The sequence below is a fragment of the Erigeron canadensis genome, chromosome 2 (genome assembly GCF_010389155.1).
Source record: "Erigeron canadensis isolate Cc75 chromosome 2, C_canadensis_v1, whole genome shotgun sequence".
In the NCBI taxonomy this organism is placed as follows: Eukaryota; Viridiplantae; Streptophyta; class Magnoliopsida; order Asterales; family Asteraceae; genus Erigeron; species Erigeron canadensis.
In genome coordinates this window covers 46,446,253-46,467,699 of record NC_057762.1, presented here as the reverse complement: position 1 = coordinate 46,467,699, position 21,447 = coordinate 46,446,253, and the positions used below count along the sequence as shown (strand labels likewise).

Genomic DNA, 21,447 nt, shown 5'->3' with positions numbered 1-21,447 from the left:
ATAGTCAAGGGGGAGTATTATAAATGTATATTTATATTGTGACTATCCATGTACATAACCTTTAATCTCATTTATTGTTATAAGGTTCCTAGAGCCCTATAAATAGTGGCATTGTATTAGAGATATCTGAATATAATATAAGAACTCTCTTACTCTTCTTACTTTCTTATGTCCTTATAATCTTTGTTAGTTATTGTTATCTAATATTATGTAAGAATTTTCTAAGCTAAGGAACGTATAGTATAATACCAACACCGATATATAATTAATAATGTAGGATATATAATTAATAAAGTAAGTGTACGTGTACGTAGAACATATATGTTTGAGAAATATCTTGGTTGGTAAAGTGTCATTATATTATCGATGTATAGCTTTGCTAGTATAATACCATTTTGGCAAAAGAATTTAACATTAAGCTATTTTTACACTATGATACAAAATCTTGGAAATGGCCTAATCAAGTAATCAACTAACCTTTCTTCTCTGTTTCTCTCCATTTTTTTTCCCCATCTTTGTTAATTGAACTATAAGTCTATAATAACCAGTGACAGAGTTATGTGGTGGCTAAGAATGATCATGGCAACTCCATAATATTTTTAAAATTCTATATTATTTATTTAGTTTTAAAGGTGATTGATAACCAAAGGCACGTGTAATTTAATTTTGTAGTTTAATTTTATGCTTGTTAATATCATGAAAACAGTTCGGCGACTCCAAAATAAAAATCCTGGCTCCGCCATTGGTAAAACTAAACTCATAAGAGTATCACACTTAACAAATGTTTGTGATGGAAACCTTTGTTTATCAATTAATTTAGAAAACTTTCTACTACTCGACTACTATATCAATAACATCAAATGACTTGATGTTATTAGATGAGAAATGATATTAGTACCATAATTTTTATTAATTTTTACCAAACAGTACAAATCTTAAAATACAGTACTATACAAGCCAGTAACGCACGCATGTGGTTCATATATCAATATTTGTGGTACGATTAACAATTTCTTTATTAGATATATGTAATGAGTAAATAGAATGGTTAGAAAACTAACTTTGAAGATCATTTCTCAAGGATACTAGCTAGCTTACGGAGTATTTGCAAAAGCAAATGCTGCGTTTGGGTTTTGACAATTATTAACACTTTTTTGACATTTGCATGACGAATTCTCATTTCACATCCCATTTATATGTCGTTTTGGATTGTATGGAGTAGTTGACTAGTGATATAATCTTAAATGTCTTCCTCCATCATGAATCAAGTATTTGAATGCTAAGTCAATCTTAAAACCGACGTTAACCAACTTCTCGTTTTCACCTTTTGAATTATTATATATATATATATATATATATACTTTTCACCTTAATTTCTAATAAACTTACTTTCTATAACTGTTATTTAAAGAATTAATTTCTATAATTAATACTCGTAGAAAATAAATCAATGTAAAAAGAAAAAAAAAAAAGAAACTTAATTGACTTTCGATCAAGAAGAAAAAACTATATTAAAATGTCTACCGTTGTGACTTGTGACCATCCAATGATAACGCTTCCTGTTATCCATGGTGACTTTTCAAACGTGTCAAGATCAAGATTGTCTAATAAAAATAATTAATGAATCATATATATGACATAAATGTGGCACTTAGTAAAGTATAACGTCAATAATCCACGAATGCCAAGCTGTTACATAAATGCAAATTAGTCTGATGGTTAAGTGCATTAATCAATCAAGATCAGTGATAAATCCATAAATTTTACAGTAAAGGATAAAGGCAAAAAGAAAATGTTTTTTACAAGATCACTACAAATCATATTTCATTTGTTCACACTTTTAGGTGAGTGTGAACAAATTAAAAATTTTGTCACGTTTTTTAGTGTGTAAAAATATATTGAATTAAAAGTGTGTGAAAATTTCTCCACACTAAAAAATGTGTAGAAATAAAAGTTCACACTTTTTAGTGTGAACTTTCATAATTATTTTGTCACACCCTCATTTCTCCACGATAGCTAAAAAAGTTACCGTGAACAAGTGAGGTGTGACAAAATAATTATGAAAATTCACACTAAAAAGTGTGAACTTTTATTTCTACACACTTTTTAGTGTGTAGAAATTTCCATACATTTTTAATTCAATATATTTCTACATACTAAAAGGTGTGACAAAATTTTTAATTTGTTCACCTAAAAGTGTGAATAAATGCAATATTGTTTGTAGTGGATTATAAGTTTTCGATTAAGCTTTCTACAGTTTTTTTAGTATTTGTGTAGGGGCATAAAGTATATTTGGCTAAATCTAATGTTAAAAAATAAATAAAATTCAATTTGGGCTTTGAGTTTATGTGTAAAGGCATAAGGTATATTTCCCTCTCCTAATTAGCTTGTGTTGTGATCCGCCAATGATCACGATAGTACCTAATATAATTTTTTTTAAAAATGCTAGAATATCAAACTAATTACAAATAAATATTACATACTTATTTGTTACTAATAAAAGATGAAAAAAACACATATTAAAAAAATGGACTTAATTGGTCCATCTTATATGAGAACTCAATTTGTGAAAAAAATGTTTGTAATTAGCTTGTTATTCTAAAATTTCTTTAATACAAAGAGCATAAGTCATTGCCGATTCTGGAAATTCGAATGTCTTTGGAGAGATCTCTATAATAAATAAAAGACAATTGTGTTTCAAAAATATTTTTAGAAAAAATGTGATGTGGTAAGTCTACAATTTTACTTAAAAAGGCTTTATTTTAATTATGATGTCATAAATAATTTATACTATTTTTATTTAAAAATAGGTCACTAAATGCTTATTTAAAGTTATTAATCTTTACTACAAACAAAGATAATTATTTTATATAGTATATAATATCCTTTTATGTTTTGTTAATGTAATAGGTACTTTATCGATATATAAATATTGTGTTATTCAATTCACTATCTCTAAAAATTATTTACATATTTTTTAATTTTATAATTTTAATTAACTTGTCCGGGTTGAACCCGGATAAATTCGCTAGTAATGAAAAATATGTCTTTAGACATTGACGGATGCATAATATATTGAGGATTGTTTTATTAGTGGAAATTATATATATATATATATATATATATAATATACAATTTGAGTTTAATCTGTCCCCTAAATTTCCATGTACTTTCATGATTACCTTTTAAAGGCCTTTCATTACATAAACTTATGGATCCATGTACTTTCATGATTACCTTTTAAAGGCGTTTCATTACATAAACTTATGGATCCGTCATTATTTCTATGTTATGTTATTGAGTATCTCTTATATAAATAAAACAAAATTCTTATCATATTATTATTGTCTAAGCAATGCTTATTTGTCATTATTAGACTTCTTAACATTAATTATTTTCTTTCTATTGTATTGATTTATTACATCATCTTATTTAAAGTTAAATCATTTTCTAATTGATTTATGATTTATTCTTTTCTAGCCTAAGTCTCGTGTAAATTAAAATGTAATCTAATTTATTTTTTCCTTGAAACGACTATATGTCAATTTTCAAAAATAGTGTCACCATCTCTTTTCGTCTAGATATTATCAATCAACGTGGGTATATTAATTAAAAGACGATTGTTATAAAATCATCATTGTAATAAAATAGCTTATTTGTTTAATTTACTTATAATATCATAAGCACTTTACTTCTTTAAATTTATTTCATTTTTATTTTTGTTATTTATGATACCTTTTTCTATAAAAAAGAAATAAGTTTTTAATTTTTTTTTGAAAACTCTAATATTTTGGCACAGGGTAACACGACTAGAAAAAGGGTAACCTGACTAGGGCATTAATGGCGACGTCGCCGCTGATGCTGATGACGTGGCGGACCCGACATGCTTGCAATAATGACTGACATTGCCCGATCCCAAGATGTCACGTCACATGTATTAGCGGCAACGTCCCCGCTAATGCTTATGACGTGGCATTTGAGATTATTTTTTCCCAAGATATAAGAGTACTGAATTTGACCAACTTTTCTTGAAAATCACCACACTTTACGTGATCTTGTTCCTTGTTACAGCTTGCAACCAACTTACTTTATTGAAGGAAATGAATTTGACCATTAAAGATTGACAGATGTTACAAATTCAGAACACGCGTGATACTATCATTCACGAGATGACTTTATCTTGTAAATTAAAACAAGTTTTTGCACATTAAACAACAACGGCCATTTAAAAAAAAATTTATCACTCTCTTTCTCTTATACAAAAATTTGAAACAATTTCTCTAATTTCTCTTTTATTCAGTTAAACTTTCTAAACAACAATCCGTTTATGAAAATTAAATCTCTAACACTTTTCTTATTTGTTCTTTTTTTTTTCACACAAACGGATTCACAATACAATGAACAAATCGGGTGCAAGATACTCAAGTAAACACAATGACAAACTAGATTTGATGGGCAAAACTAGAAGCAGGTGGCCGAAATTTCGTCACCAAAAAGAAGGTGGGGGTGGCCGAATTCTTGATAGAGAGGGTGATGGCCGGAAAATGGGTTGATGGCCGGAATATGGAGAGAAAATTGGGGTGGCCAGATGTGGGGTTTTTTGTTTGAATCGTCTGGTTTGGGTTCTGCGACTGGTTTAAAAGAAAAATAGATTTTAGCATTAGCGCGACGTCTTAGTCAAAGGTCTTGTCAACGGTCAAAAGTAACTGTCGTGCATCAGATGGGGTCCGCGGCATTAGCGGCGACATCGCTGCTAATACTGCCTGGTAGGGTTACCCTTTTTGCCCTGTTCATGTTACGCGCCTCGAATATTTTATACATGGTATTTTAAATTTCAACCATCTCTTGTCATAATAGATTTTTAAATTATCCATATATTATGTGGCTTAATAAGCTAATAATATTTATTCGATATATAAGGTATATTATTTTGAGGTTATGAGTATGGTTGAATTATCCCATAATTTTTAAACATCAACGCAACTTAATATTACAAAACTACGAGTATTATTAATAATTTTGGTTGAACCTGAGTTAATTAGCTAGTTTAAGATATAATAAGAAAATAGAATAGAATAGAATAGAAAGATATAAAAAATAATGATCATTCCATTTTGGGAGGAAAGAAATATGGTCAAAAACAACTAACGATTCTCTTGCTTTCATTCCATTTTATTTCCCCTCTTTCTTTAAAAAGAATTTAAAAACACAACTTATTTTTAAAATCTTATTATTTTTCGGCTATAATAAAAACTCATGAGCATAGTGATAGAGTTTACTATCTTCAAGCATTATACTGTTTTTATTGTTTTCTTCATTCATTCGACATTATTTTATCCTTTATTATTTTCATCAACAGTATTTATATCTTCAATTTGATGTTATAGTTTAATACCTGAATCTACATAATTCGGTGCATTAGAGTTATAGTTTATCTTAATTTAATGGGAAGAAAAAAAAAATGTCAGTACTGTACTGTATGTTGTATGTAGATAATAATAATAATAAACATAGTCCTAATTAATACTCGTAACAGATTCTTTGTTTGATGCAGAAGTTTGGGGTATGATCCAAAACCTTAAAAGATGGTGAATATGATTATGTTTCATGTCCCATTTTTTTCTTTCATGCTTTTTGGACGGCTGTTACTTTTTTTTTTTTTTTTCTTTTCTTAATTTCATCATTTCATATAATTAATACAGTACAGTAATAACAATGATAAATAATAATAATAGATCCATTTTTGATTCCTTTACCTGCTTCCTTTCCTTCCTTCCTCGATCTAGCTTATTCTATATATACATAACTTTGCCTTAATTTATAAACGTAGCTCATATAGAAAAACCAAACCAATTCGATCACCTGCAGATCATCATATCGAATTAATGGCAACGACGGCTAGCTGTGATTACAGGACGAACAATTCAGAATGGGAGACGAGGAGTGGGGATGGTTTTAGCAATGGTGACGGCTGTAGTGCTTTCACCCTTGTATGTGAATATATAATGATTGTCAAAATGAAGCAGCTCGTTACTTTTTGGAGAACAGCAGTAGATTATGGAACTCATGCAGGATTTAATTCTGCGCGCCTATGCTTCTTAATTAATTGCCGGTTTAATTGTTGCCATTAAGACAACTTATTCTTCGTCATCGGCAATCATACGATCAAGATGATGATTCATCAAGCAGGTTGGTAATTAGAATTGGGATCGAGCTCATCATATCATGGGGTTTAGCTGGGATTCTTGGCCGGGATGCTATTGTTCAACATTTCTTCTTCTGGAGATAAATACCTAACAGTAGAAAGATAAGATACATATGTAGCATTTTCATTCATTCAATTCCCTGTTCTTCTATATATATATGTTCATCATGATCATGGAAGCTAGGTGGAAGAAGAAGAATCCTTGTAGGCAGGCATGTAGCGACTTACAGTAATATGGAGGCCTATACTATATATGAACCTTTGATTATTATTACGGAGTATTATCTATATATATTTATAGAATAAGCTAGTATGATATTTTTTGAACCTCGCTATTTACATGTAACGATATTGCCTGCTCTTTTTTTCATTCAACTTACTTGATGATGATTTGTATAATTTTATTGGCCACTAAAATGAAACCGTAACTGGTAACCGCGCGTTGCAGCGGATACCATTGACATGACTTCTGATGTGGTGGTTATCGAAAACAGTAGAAGTGCGTGATCAATTAATGGTCAATTCATTCGAAATTTGTTTTCATACGCAAGACTTTCTGTTTTCCAGCATGTTGCTTTAGAACATTGAGAACCCTTACTGCTTCATTGAATTGCTCAATGTGGTGAATAGCTATAGTACGTGTAAATAACCCAATTAATGTGGCTATTTACTAAAAGTTTGACATAAACACAAGAAAGCTTTTATACTAATATCCTATAATATGTATTAAACTTCCATATGGGAACTCGCTTTCATTAACAAATTAGCATAATTTAATTAAATCCCAATGGTAGGAAATCTTTTCTTTTCAAAGCTGCATAAGTGCAAGTCATTGCAACAATCTTCGCTTGCTTAATCACTTCATCTTGTAGCTCAGTGAACTTTTGACTATGGCAACTTCAATGCCCATCATTCTTCATGCTCATGCAAGACGGTTTTGAGCTGCTTGAAGCAACCTTTAGCAGCACATTTGTCTTTTTCAAATAATTTTCTGCTGAAAACAGGTTGTGGAGTGTTGTAGAAATATTCAGTGAAGCGGGACGATCTTTAACAAATGTAGATGTTGGTTTTTTCATTTTAGAATAAAGTACAGAACGAACAAAAAGAAAGCAAATCTACCTTCTATTAGTATAGTATGCTCGGGCATCATTTAATACATATCAATATGTGTCGATCTAGTCCAGGTTCAGAACAATCCTTTTTGTTGTTACATACATTTCATGTGCTCAAAAAACAATATGAACTCAGATTAACTAAAATCGATATCAATTCAATAACATAAGATAACTTAACTTGCCTTTAGTAATAGGCTATCTAAGTTACTAAATGATGCATCATGCATTCAATTTCCTCTTTCCACCATAAACAAGATTTTGGAAATAACCCGAATCAACCCATTCATAAGTAAAAAGGGTCGAGTAAAAATCATCCAAGAACTTGCTTTTGAACAATACCTGATTCGTCAAAGTTTCAACCTTTTTATTGAAGAAGCCATATCTTCATGCTTTATCTTCAAGCTAAAGGGACTACATTTGAAGTACACACAATTTCCCCTATCAGCATCTACAATCGTAATCATTTAGCCTCTGTTAAACTACTCTAAGATATTAACATAAAATGGCAAAGAGATGTATGAATTAGATATGTTACCACAATCTTTAAAGTTCAATTTCTTGCCGATTTTGACTCCCTAATCTGACGTTTTTCTTCAATCCCATTTACTGAATGGTCTGTTCCTATAAAATCACATAATAAACTAAGGCGTGTTTGGTTCACAGAATGTTTTTGGAAGGAATGAATCTTCATGAACATTTATACATTGCTCTAGTTATCTTCATGAACATGGTTGGTTATTAAGTTTCAGTAACACAAAATCATAAAATATTTACCTGTCCATAATTTTGTTAGAATATAAACACATAAACATACAAGATCACGAATAAGCGCAACGGAAGAAATCGAAACATATATGTAATCACATTAATTAACAAAGAGAGAATCGAGATGTGTACCTTATATGCAAAGATCCAATTGAGATGATAATAATAAGATTATTATTAATACTTAGGGTTTAAAGCAAAACCTCTCCACGATCGCACACTAGACACCCCGAATAATGTATGCTAGTACCCCGATCACGAACCTAAACAACCCTTTGTTTAAAACCCTAAACTTAAAAGTCGAAAACCGAAAACCCTTCTTGGAGAGGGAGTTCGGTCGAACCAAAGAAAAGAGGGAGAAAAGAGAAGATTTGCTTTGTGAATGAATGAATGAAAACCTTGGAATTAACCCTTGTATTTATAGGGCAATATTAGGTTAACATTTACTTGGAAGTTAAGCAAACATCAAGGCTTTGGAAAGCCTTGATGAAACCGTCCCCCTATATGGACTTAGGTCCAAGTCCACTTTCCAATTTTCACATTTTAATCCTCCTTTTTAATCAATTAAATATAATTAATCCTTTAATTATGTTTAATTAATTATTTCGTGATCAAACTAATTAATATATTACTTTAATATATCAATTGTTATTATCGAGTTACCTTGTCATTTCGTGTGACCCCGTAGGCTTAAACTATTCCCAGACATGCGACTTATAATAATATGATCATATGCCAACAAATTTAACAAATGATAAAGAAGCATTTTTATGAACAGAAAAAACCCCCAAAAGTTTTAATTAGGGTTTATCATTCTATTTTGTACCTCCATATAAATCAAACAACTCCAACGGAAGCATCGACAATGAATCATGACGACACATCCATAAAAACTTTAATCCCCTGAATCAATTTCAACGTGAAAGAAACACCCAAATTCATGAACGAAGAAACTCAGATTTCAAAGTTGGTCGAAGTTAGAAAATGGCGGCGTTTGAAAACATATCTATTACCCGATTGACGACTGCAGTAAGTGTGTGATTGAAATAAATGATTGGTGACTGTAAATCAAAGATGGAGATATTGAGAAAGGAAACGCGTGCAAATTCAAAGAAGTGGGAAATCGATTGATGGCTGCAAGGGTTTGTGTAACATCCCAAACTTTTTATTTAACAATTGACCTGAGTCGTTAAGTCAACATTACGTGTCCGTTAAGCCTATACATGATTTAATGACTATATGTGTTTAATGTGTTATATGTGTCAAGCTTTAGTGCCTTAATGATTAATGTGCTAAAGTGCTTAAGATATGTTTTATATGTCTTTTGATGTGCTTAAAGTATTTAATGTGTTGTAAGTATTCCCAATAGGTGTTTTGAGTTCAATATGAGCCATAAGGAAGCCTAAGGACTAGTTTTGACATAGGTGGAAACTAAAAAACGGGATTAGGGTCTTGGAGCAGGTCATTAGCTTCTAATTACTCGTATTATCCTTTTCTCTTTGAGCCTTAACCATTCCCCATTGCCATAATCAATTCCTTGTTCGATTTCATCTTCGTTTGGTTGATTCGAGAGTGTTTTGATCAAGTTTTTACATTCTCCAGGTATCCCAGGTATAATAACATTGATTTCATGTCCTTTCAATCCCTTGATTCGATTCATAACTGATCTAGGTCTTTAGAGGGTTGATTGGAGTCAAAAACGTGAGTTTTAATCGATTCGGTAACCTAAAATGATTGTTGTTGTGTTGCAAATCAATTGGATGTTGAGGGTTTTTTTCATGACATCATTAGAGTCTTAAAATGATGAATTTTGAGGGTTAAAAGTCGTTCATAAGGTTTGGGGTCATTTGGGGTGTGCTTGGTTAAGTTTTGGAGGTTAAACAATGAGGTTTGTGCAGAAACGGGGTTAGCTGTGGCGCAGCTACTAAGCTGCGGCGCAACTGGAAACCAGTGACACATAGCTGCGACGCAACTTAGTAGTTGCGACGCAATAGCGACGGAATTTTCAAATGGCCATAACTTTTGAACCGTAACTCCGTTTTTAACAAATAAGCTATCCACGGAATCGTAAGAGAGTCTACTTTCTAATGGTTATGTTTTCAAAAGATGATTGTGATTTCAAGTTTCCAGAAAGGTTAATATAGTGAGTGAATGTCGAGTTTCGTCAAGTTTTGTAAGCTTTAAAGTACTAATCGAATGTCCGATGCATCAAGCCTTGTCATGGGTCATGTTTATAGATACTTAGGCTTGATTCATGAACAAAAGTAAGTAGGTACTTGTTTAGCTTATTATATCGTTTAATGATTATAGGTAGTCGAGAATACTTGCAAAGCTCGGTAACTTACGTTATCATTTTGTACGCTTCTAAGAGGTAAGATACACTACTTTGACATGCTGAGGGTTCAACAAAAGATGGTTTCTTATAATAGCTTCCATTTGATATCTTGATCGTTTATGGGTAATCGGGATACATGGGAGGTGATATGGGTTATGTAAATGACATTTGAGGCCTGATATGCAGTCCCTATGATATGAAATGAAATGAAATGAAATGATATGATATGATATGATATGATATGTTTTGAGATGTATTGTATGGTGCATGTTTGTATGGCTTATTAATCTAGTTCACTAGACTCTTTAAGTTGCCATGTCACGTGCACGTTTAAGGGCCCAAACGTAAAAGATGATTATGTATTATGTTTAGGTAATGTAGATTCCTGAACTATATGTAATGTAAATCGAGCTCGTATATGATATGAAAGTGTTAAGCTTAACCCGTACTTGCCCTTGCCCGGTGAGTACGTATATGGTTGCTTGGGTGGCTCCTTGCAACATAATTACGTGGTTAGAGTATCTCCGGGTGGCGTGATTAACCACCAATGTCTTGAACATACAGACTACTCCTGGATTGGCTTGCCATTCCTTAACGACACTGATGGACCGCCGTAAGGCTTATCCATCCAGTCGGGTGTGAGGTCCCCGTTAGGTCTTTTGACCGCCTACACACAAACTTACACCTTATATGATATGAGTGACTTATGTCACACCTGAAATGATGTTATATGTGATGATGAAAAGATGATTAGGCACATCTAAGACGAACAATCCTATACGAATGATGTTTATGGCTATATGAGATGTTATGTGCCTTAATGATGAAATATGACTTTTAATACGTTTTAATTGGACAAATGTTTTTATAAGCTCGTGTTATCTTACTTAGCTAATTCGTTAGCTAACACTTGTTTCTTGAAATGTGTTGTTCCTTCAGGTTTAGAAAGCTTTGAGTGTTGATGAATAAAGAGCGAGGCATGGGTAGATTGTTTGAAAAGGATTATAGTTTACCCATAGTGGCTGCTCCTTTAGACCTTTGAATTTTATGTTTAGATATTTATGAATTGTATTGACTTGTGATCGGTTGTTTTATGTTGGGCAACCGATGGATTTCCATTTAGACTTGTTTCAATGATATGGCTAGTAACACCGTTTGATGAATAAACCAAACTGAAATTATTGGTTTGGACTTTTAAATGTTTTTCCGCTTTCTTTGACACCGTTAGGTGAAAGCTCTTGGAAATCCTTGTTTTTAAATGATGGGTGTTACAGTTTGTCTATGAACGGTGCATGGGAATGCGTGCAAATTGGTGGGGTATTTTAGACATTCCCCTTGTGTAACTTTCAATAGGGTCTATTTCTTTTATTAAATAATATAGAAATATAGATGAAAAGATGAGTGCCTGGAAATGTTTATGCTATTAAGCCCAATTTGAATGGGCTAATACATAATCCAACATAACTATTTACTAGTTGTGCCTAGAAAAACCGGTTTAGGCCGACCCGGTTCAACCAAACCGGAAATCGAACCCGCTCAAAACCGAGTTTGACCAAATCGGTTCGGTTCGAGAGTCAAACCGATGAACCGAGATCGGTTCTGTGACCCTGGCCCAAAATCGATTCCAATACCGGTTTCTCCTAAACTGATCTCGGTCAAAACCGGTTTCAAACCTATTTTGACCATTGTTGACAAACCTGACAGATCTGACCGTTAGAAAGGATTGCCAGTGACCAATTTTGACCATTTTTTTCACCATTTTGCCATTCTAACCTTCCTATAAGTTTACAACTTATATTTTGTTTATTTGGAACACTCAAAAACTATATTTTCAACACACCAAAACTATATTATGTCTCAAAAATCACTTGTATAATTTTTTTTATCAAAAAATCCTATAATATGGATGCATATTCCGCTTCTCAAACACAATCCAATACCGTTGGTGCTTCAAATCCTCCAAGTTCATCTACGGTGTTGGCTATAATAGAAACAACTAGAAGTAAAAATACATGGGAACACTTTGATTTGTGTCAAAAGTCGAATGGTGAGCAAAAGGCTCGTTGTAAAAAATGTCAAATTTTATTGTGTCCAAAGGGGAACACAACATTGAGTAATCATGCAACAAAGTATTGTCCGGAGGTGAAGAGGGCAAAGAATAAAGGTCAAGCACCCATAGCAAAAGATGGGATGGTTTCTGCATACTCGGAGGCGGCGGTTCGTGAGCAATTTTCTCAATTCGTGATTCAAGATGCTTTGCCTTTCAACCACTTCGATAATCCGCGACTAACTAGGGTAATTCAAAACACTCTCCAACCTCGTTATAAAACTTTAACTCGTTCACCACTTAAACGGCAATGTATGAACATGTGGAAAATGGCTAAACAACAACTACTAACATTATTTGAAAACTTAAATACTAGTGTAAGTTTAACAACGGATGTTTGGTCGGCTCCTCATGGTTTGCCTACTTCATACCTTTGCGTTACGGTGCATTGGATTGATCCTAGTAGTTGGAAAATGATGAAGCGTACCATTGCTTTTGAACAATTTGAATCTCCACACACCGGTGATAATCTATTTTATTTATTAAAACGTGTGATGGCTTTTTATAAAATTGAACAAAGGGTTTTTTCAATCTCATTTGATAACGCAAGTAATAATACTAATGCGGTTCAAGTTAAAATTGGCATATAAACCTTGTGTAAATGAGAGTTTTTATCATACTCGATGTGTTGCACACATTTTAAACTTGTGTGTGCAAGATGGATTGGGTGTACCCGAAATAGATGTTGTCAAAAGCAATTTTAAGAAATGATGCAACAAGTATTTTGTGGACCAAAAGTGAGATACCAAAACTATATGAAGTTGTGTAAGGAAACGGATTCACTTTTTTAAAGTCCTAATTGGGATGTTCCTACTAGATGGAACTCAACCCATAACATGTTTAAATGTGCTTTACGTCAACAATCTACTTTGCAACATTTTCATGATGGGCTAGTTAGGAAACGAAAGGTTGAAAAGGGATTTAGTGGGGCGGATTGGGAGATAGTTAAAAAATTAACCGAATTACTTGAAATTTTTAAAGATGCTACCAACTTGGTTTCAGGTGTTTATTATCCCACTAGTCATTTGGTACTTAGACAAATTTGGTTAATTTGTGAAAAGTTGGGGGAATATGAGTATGAAGATGAATTGTTTGCACCAATGCTTAATTCAATGAAAGAAAAAATGAGAAAATATTTTGAGGAAATGCCACCGGTTTTTACTTATGCCGCCACTTTGAACCCATGTTTGAACACTAGTTGGGTGGATTTGCTTTTGGAAAACATATGTCTTAATTTGGAGTTGCACAAAAAAGACCCATTTTTTGCCCAAAAGATGAAACATTCTTTTGTTGAAGATTTGAAGTTGTTGTTTCGTGTTTATCATGATATAGTTGGTTCAAAAGGTGCTTCTAGTTCAAGTTCTAGCTCGTTTTTTACTACTACTAAAGCTAGTGATCCATATATACACTTGTATAATATGGTCAGACAAGAAAAGACTAAACGGGCTAGGGGTGAAAGTTCAAATGATAATAATAACGAACTTGGGAGGTACATGGGAACCAACTTTTTGGAACACATGAGAATTGAGGAATACACCAACTTTGATATTTTGGCTTGGTGGAAAGAAAGAGAAGGTCAATTTCCCGTGCTATCTGTCATGGCCCGAGATTTACTAAGTGTCCAAGCTTCTACGGTAGCTTCGGGATCCGCATTTTCTCTTAGTGGTAGAGTCTTATCCATCCGAAGAACAAGACGAACACCGGCATCTTTGGAGATGTGCATTTGCTTAAAAGATTACTATGATGTCATTGAACGTGTACAACACGAATCAAGTCTTGAATATAGTGCACTCGACCTTGAAGAACAAGTATTCAATGAAGAGGTGGAACATGGTGAAGCAATCTCACTTTCCGATGAAGAACTCCTACATGATGAAGCAATGCGTGGAAACTCCGAAGAAGAATAATGAAGACCTAATTGAAGACCAATGAAGACTTTTAGTATTTGTTTGAAGACTTTTAGTATTTGGTTGAAGACTTTTATTATGTTTTAAAGACCTTGTATTTGGATGACTACTTTGTAATTGTTTTAAGAATACCAATGAAGATTTGAAGACCAATGAAGAAAAATGAAGACTATGTAATTCGTACTTGAAGTTGTAATTCTTATGAAGACTATGTAATTCTTAGAAGACTATGTAATTTGTATTTGAAGTTGTAATTCGTATGAAGACTATGTAATTCTTAGAAGACTATGTAATTCTAGAAGACTAAGTAATTCGTAAGAAGACTATGTATTTGAAGTTGCTTGAATGTTTACTTGAAGACAATTTGATCTATAATACAAAAAGTGACTTTATAGTGAATTATTAGCGAGTTTTCAATTTTTTCAAGTGCTTTTTATTAAATAACTTGGAGTTTTTTGTGTTAATTCACTAGATATTATCATTATGAAGATATTATAGGTCTTAAGGCTCGGTGTAGTAGCAATCAAGTGTCCCAAAATCGATTTACGTAGTAAAAAAGTGGCCTAAACGGCCGTTAAACGAATTATTAGCGAGTTTTCAATTTTTTCAAGTGCTTTTTATTAAATAACTTGAAGTTTTTGTGTTAATTCACTATATACTATCATTATGAAGATATTCTAGGTCTTAAGGCTCGGTGTATTAGCGATCAATTGGCCCAAAATCAATTTACGTAGTAAAAAAATGGCCTAAACGGCCGTTAAATGAATTATTAGCGAGTTTTCAATTTTTTCAAGTGCTTTTTATTAAATAACTTGGCGTTTTTTGTGTTAATTCACTAGCTATTATCATTATGAAGATATTCTATGTCTTAAGGCTCGGTGTATTAGCAATCAAGTGGCCCAAAATCGATTTACGTAGTAAAAAAGTGGCCTAAACGGCCGTTAAATGAATTATTAGCGAGTTTTCAATTTTTCAAGTGCTTTTTATTAAATAACTTGGCGTTTTTTGTGTTAATTCACTAGGTATTATCATTATGAAGATATTCTATGTCTTAAGGCTCGGTGTATTAGCAATCAAGTGGCCCAAAATCGATTTACGTAGTAAAAAAGTGGCCTAAACGGCCGTTAAATGAATTATTAGCGAGTTTTCAATTTTTCAAGTGCTTTTTATTAAATAACTTGGCGTTTTTTGTGTTAATTCACTAGGTATTATCATTATGAAGATATTCTATGTCTTAAGGCTCGGTGTATTAGCAATCAAGTGGCCCAAAATCGATTTACGTAGTAAAAAAGTGGCCTAAACGGCCGTTAAATGAATTATTAGCGAGTTTTCAATTTTTTCAAGTGCTTTTTATTAAATAACTTGGAGGTTTTGTGTTAATTTACTAGATATTATCATTATGAAGGTATTTTAGGTCTTAAGGCTCGGTGTATTAACAATCAAGTGACCCAAAATTGATTTACGTAGTAAAAAAGTGGCCTAAACGACGAAATTTTTTTTCAAACGGGCATATTTCAAGGGTGTTTTGTCAAACAAGTTTTCGGAAAAAAAAATATGAAACCAGTGAATCCGGTTTTTGAAATACCGGTTTCCAAGTGATGTGACATCGCAGGTTGACTGTTGACTGTTGACTGGTACAGTTCCACTGTTGATTGGTTGACTGCACGTACTTCGAAACCGGTATTTGAAAAACCGGTTTCGTTGTAACCCTAACACGTGTCGAAGCCTGGTGAAACCCTAATTTGAAATGTAAACCTAATTAAATTTTTGTTGTATATATATAGTATGTGATGACTTCTTCTTCATCATTAAACATTATCAGTACTCAACAAACATTTTTAGATAACATTTCAAACACTTTCAAAAAAAAATGGCTTCTTCTTCATCATTCAAACCCATTGTAGTTTAGTTAATATGGGATGATCATGTATCATTCATAAATGGGATCCTTCAAAATACAGATCCATCGAAAAGAAGAAGTTTTCCCATTTTCCACATGATGACTTATTCACAAATCTGTGATATGACTTACAGTTGTTTTGGTGTTTCAAACAACAGTTCAAACTGCAATTATATTTGTGGTATGAATTTAAGGGTGTTCCTTTTAGGAACTTAATTACGGATGATAATACTTTGGCAATGATTTATCATCTCGGTGAAGCGTAATTTGAAGTGAAGTTCGAGCCTACTTTTACAAACCAGTTGTTAAGCTTGACTCAAAGCCAATGTTATTTCCAAGGAAGTAACGAACCAGAAGATGAAGAGAACGAAGGTGATGAAGACACTGATGATGATGAAGACAACAACAATGAAGACGATGAAGATGTTCAAAATGATGATGAAATTGATCCAATGGGTGTTGGCTCAAGTGACGAGGCACCTTATACAAGTGATGATATCATTGACGACTATAGCGTTGATGGGGATGTATCTGGAGACGAAGAAGAAGAAGGGGCCCATGCACAAGGTCCTTTGGAGCATCAAGAAATTCTTAATCTCGTCGATGATAATGAAGATGCTCTAATGCCATTCAATGAAGTTCAAGAAGATGTGGTCTTTTGGTCGAGAGAAAGAAATGTGATAGAAAAAGGAATGTTTTTTCAAAGCAAGGCGGAACTTGTACACGCTGTTAGGCTTTGGAACATAAGAGAAAACAGAGAACTTATTGTTATGGATACAAGGCCAACGTTTTGGAAAGCACAATGCATGACAAGGGGGAAGAATTATCGTGGTGTTCCGGACCGGGTCCCGTGTAGGTGGGTTGTAGTTGGAACAAGCAGAAACAAGTTAGGCATGTTTCAGATCACAAAGTGCGTGGAGAGTCACAATTGCTATGGAGAAGTGATATCTAACAACAACCGATGTATGACAGCAAGTATGATTGCTTCTGAAATTTTGCCTAACGTGCGGGAAGAGTTAACTTATAAAGTCAGACAGATCCAGGCGCAAGTAAAAGCAACTTTCAATGTGGATGTGAGCTACGCCAAGGCGTGGAATGCAAGAAGGATAGAAATTGAAAGGTTGTATGGAACTTGGCCGAGTAACTTTGATGTATTGCCCAAGTATGTTGCCGAATTACAACGTTCTAACCCTGACACTGTTGTGGAATGGCTCCATTCTCCAACTAGTTCAAGCTACATACAAGAATTCAAGTTTGTATTCTGGGCTTTTGGACCGGCGATTAGAGCATTCCAACGTTGTATTCCAGCGATCTTTGTCGATGGCACTCATTTGAAAGGCAGCTACAAGGGTAAGTTGCTAACTGTAGTGACGTAGAACGCCAATGGACAACTATTGTCGGTCGCTTTTGCCTTGGTTGATGAAGAGTCTAATGAAAGTTGGGCATGGTTTCTAAATCTCTTTGAAGAGCATGTCGGATCGCAGCGGCAGGGTGATTTGTGTATCATTTCAGACCGTCACCAAGGCATTCTTAATGCAGTGAACCAAATTCAGGGGTGGCATCATCGGTATTGTTTGAGGCACGTTTGTAGCTATGTGAACTCGCATTCAAGAACAAGAGAATCAAAAATCTTACTTGGGTTATCGGTTCCACTTCCCAATCATCCGAGTATACTTGGGCGGTGAGGGAAATCAAGGGTGAAGATGATGATGTTTGGCCGTATCTGAGAAATATTGGTCTAGATAAGTGGACTCTAAGGCCCGACTCGGGGCTTCGCCGTTGGGGTAACTTAACGACAAACATTGTCGAGTGCCAAAACAAAATCCTTGGTAAGGCTCGAATGCTACCCATTAGAGCTTTAATTAATACCACATTTACCTAGACAAGAGACTATTTTGTCAACCAATACCGGAGGGCCAACAATTGGAACCCACCACTAACTCCCAAAATGTGGCAAGTTTATCAGATGCGTGAAAGAGCCTCAACAGGCCATAGGGTGGAAGTTTTTTCTGAGCGATCGGGAGATTACACGGTCATAACAAACCAAAGAAATGCACTAGGCGAGAACACATGCAACGTTGTCATGGCGGCGAATAGGAAAAAATGCTCTTGTGGAGCTTGGCAGCATCAAAGGTTTCCATGTTCTCATGCCATTGTTGTTTGCGGATATAGAGAAGAGAGAGCTGCTAATCTTCCTAGCAAGAGGTACACAACTAGGACGTGGATAAGTCAGTATAATGCTGCACTTGCTCCCCTCCGAGACGTGCATTACTGGGCGCAGGTAGATTGGCAGATACAGGGAAACCCGGCAAAACTGGTCACCCATAGGGGTAGGAGACGCACCAGACGTTACCGGAACGAGATGGATGAGAGTTCTACCAACAGATCTTCGACCTCAAGACAACAAGCTAGATGTGGCGTTTGCAGTCAATTGGGCCATAACAGGAAGACATGCCCTGAACTTTGAATATGGCAATAATGTTGTCGTTTTTCTTTTTCTGTTATTGTGTGTTGTTGTTGTTTGATGTTTTAATCCGTTAAGTTTATCTTTTCTTAGCCGTTTTCATGTATGAAAATTTGTGAAATTTATGTTTGTTTTTACGTCATCTTCGTATTTTTTGGCCACTTATTTTAAAACAGAATAACATTAAAAGCATTATAAAACAACATATAAACAACATTAAATACTAATTAAAAAACTTATTTTATTCCGAACGAAAACGATTACAAAAAGAGTATAACTTAAAGGTTGCAATCGTTACGGTGAACCGAATAATATGGCGAACCAAATCGGGAATCATTTGAGTCTACGTGACTGTCACCATCATTACGGTGAATGTATTCACCGGCCTCATAGTCAGGTGAGGCTGCAGCTTCGGGGTCTTCGGCGTATTCCTCTCCCAGATCAGTCACGTAACCATCAGGTCGCCTACCAACCGGGCCAAATTCATGATGATAGCTAGTCTGGTGCTGAATCATGCTTGTCATTGAGGACTCAGCAAAAGTAAGATGCTTAATGCTTAATTGCAACCATTGGACCTTCTCTCGCAGGTAGTACAAGTACCTGTTGTCTATTGTGGACAGTTGTACCACTCTTTCATGTTCAAAAATCTCAGCCTCATACTCCGACTTTTTCCCCTTCAAATGATCAATTAAAGTTGTCACCTCATTTTTACACTTCTTATCATCAATACCGTCAATCCGAACCCTCTCTTGTGCTCCAAACCGGGTGAGATTTGGAACTGAATTAGCACCAGAAGGACCTGCCATCTTAGATATAATTTATGAAATTCTTTGGAGGGTTTTTTAGTTGGTAAATTGCTAGAACCAGCCGAATGTGGCTATATATATAGATTTGAAACCGGTTTTTGAAATACCGGTTTCGAACTTAGTACCCATTACCCCTATTCACGGTCACATCATGCTACACACTTTGCACATCAACCTGACACAAACCTGCAATAACCGGTTTTTGAAAAAACGGATTCAAAAAGCAACATTGATTCAGTCGATATACAGGTGATGTGACAAGTCTGTTGACTGTTGACTGGCTACAGTGGTTGCATGCATCAATTTCAAAACCGGTATTCCAAAAACCGGTTTCGAATATAGTACATATATATAACTCGGGTGTTTAAGCATTTGTAACATATATATCCGACATCTAAAAACCCATAACGATTTGTAAGTTATGGCTTCTTGATCGTCATCTGACCCATCATCACCTCCTACGGTAACATTTCATGCATTGAAAGCACAATGTATAGAAGATATAAGCGACGGGTATGAACTTTACTTGAAAATTAATGACTGTAAGTTGTTTATGGAACAAAGGAAGCGCGAACATAACAAGAAAATAAAAGAAATAAGCAAAAAGGGCATCGGAATGATTATAAGTGAAGAAATGCATAAGAATTATCTTGAGACGGCATTACCAAGTATCGACGAAATAACTTCTGAACTTGAGAAACTGTTAAAGTTGGTTAACAAAAAAATCGACTTGGCGACAATTTATAAATTGGAAGCTGAAGACGGTTTCAGTTAAAAAGTTTATATAGTATATCAAATATGTATTATTTTTATTTAAGTTTATGTATTTCTTTTATCTAAGTTTTGATATCTTTTATTTTGAATATGTATTAATTTGATGTAAGTTGATGTAACTTTTATATCCATGTTGTTTTTTTTTATAAAATTTCAATTAAACAATATTATAAAAAATAGATATTTATTAAAAAAATTATAGATAGTTATTAACACAAACATAAGAAAAAATTACAAGATAAATATAATTTATCTATGCCCCCCAGTTCCACATCCCGGTGGATTGCCACGTTCTCGGTTACTTCTTCGCGGCTCGAACACGTCGTCCTCTTCTTCTCCTTCATCATTTGCTAGATTTGTAACTGGCAGTTGAGAAGAACCAATATAAGGAGAGAAGTCTTGCATCGGATAAGGAGAAATGTTTCGAGCCGGTGGACCAGTTCCGTAATAAAAATCAGGATTAAAATGATGTGGAGGGAGATCAAACAGATTAGTTGGTCCTACATTTGGGGTATAATGATTCGGGGTTTGAAAGCTACCCATGAATAAATTACCCGGGAACATTTGATGGGTTGATGAAGTCGAGGCTCCAGCCTGTGGGTTACCCGGTTGGTAACTTTTGAACCCTGAATTTGGTGTCGGCCTAAACACAGTTTGGGTATTAAAACTGGAAGGACCACCAGCCCAATTAGAAGGACCAGCACCAGAACTGGAAGGAGCTTGATAACTTTGGGAGGGAGGCATTTCAAATGGCTGTGGCTCAGGAAACTGCCAAGTTTAAGACGAATAATTCATTCGTTCTTCCTGTTGAGTCAACGAAAATGTCTCCCTCGTTATTGTTCTAAAATCCCCAAACAAGTGACTTATATGCGGATTTGCTTCTTGTTGTAGACGAGCTCGCTCGTCAACCTGTACCAAACTGTCTTGCTGCGCACATTTAAATATTAGTAACAAATTAATATTTATTAGTAGTAAGGTTTATTTAACAAAAATAAACTTACATAAAATTGTTGGTTAACGCCCCATTGAGGGTACTGGCCTGGAGGCTGTTGCTGACCGGGCTTACCGA

General features: G+C 34.3%; 2 protein-coding genes across 2 annotated transcripts; both read left to right on the top strand.

Annotated features, from left to right (window-relative positions):
• The first annotated feature begins 16,457 nt into the window (after window positions 1-16,457).
• On the top strand, window positions 16,458-17,710 carry LOC122588380. Its single transcript, XM_043760484.1, has 2 exons — window positions 16,458-16,515; window positions 16,674-17,710. Exons 1-2 carry the CDS (start codon window positions 16,458-16,460, stop codon window positions 17,708-17,710), a joined length of 1,095 nt encoding a protein of 364 aa, XP_043616419.1.
• Window positions 17,711-18,282: 572 nt separating this feature from the next.
• LOC122588379 lies at window positions 18,283-18,801 on the top strand. Its single transcript, XM_043760483.1, has one exon. It carries the CDS (start codon window positions 18,283-18,285, stop codon window positions 18,799-18,801), a length of 519 nt encoding a protein of 172 aa, XP_043616418.1.
• Window positions 18,802-21,447: the final 2,646 nt, after the last annotated feature.

Coding starts and splice junctions, on each gene's coding strand:
- LOC122588379 (XM_043760483.1), top strand. CDS start 18,283: ATGTGGCAAGTTTATCAGATGCGTGAAAGAGCCTCAACAGGCCATAGG.
- LOC122588380 (XM_043760484.1), top strand. CDS start 16,458: ATGACTTACAGTTGTTTTGGTGTTTCAAACAACAGTTCAAACTGCAAT. Junction 16,516..16,673: donor AAACTGCAATTATATTTGTG/GTATGAATTTAA, acceptor GTTATTTCCAAG/GAAGTAACGAACCAGAAGAT.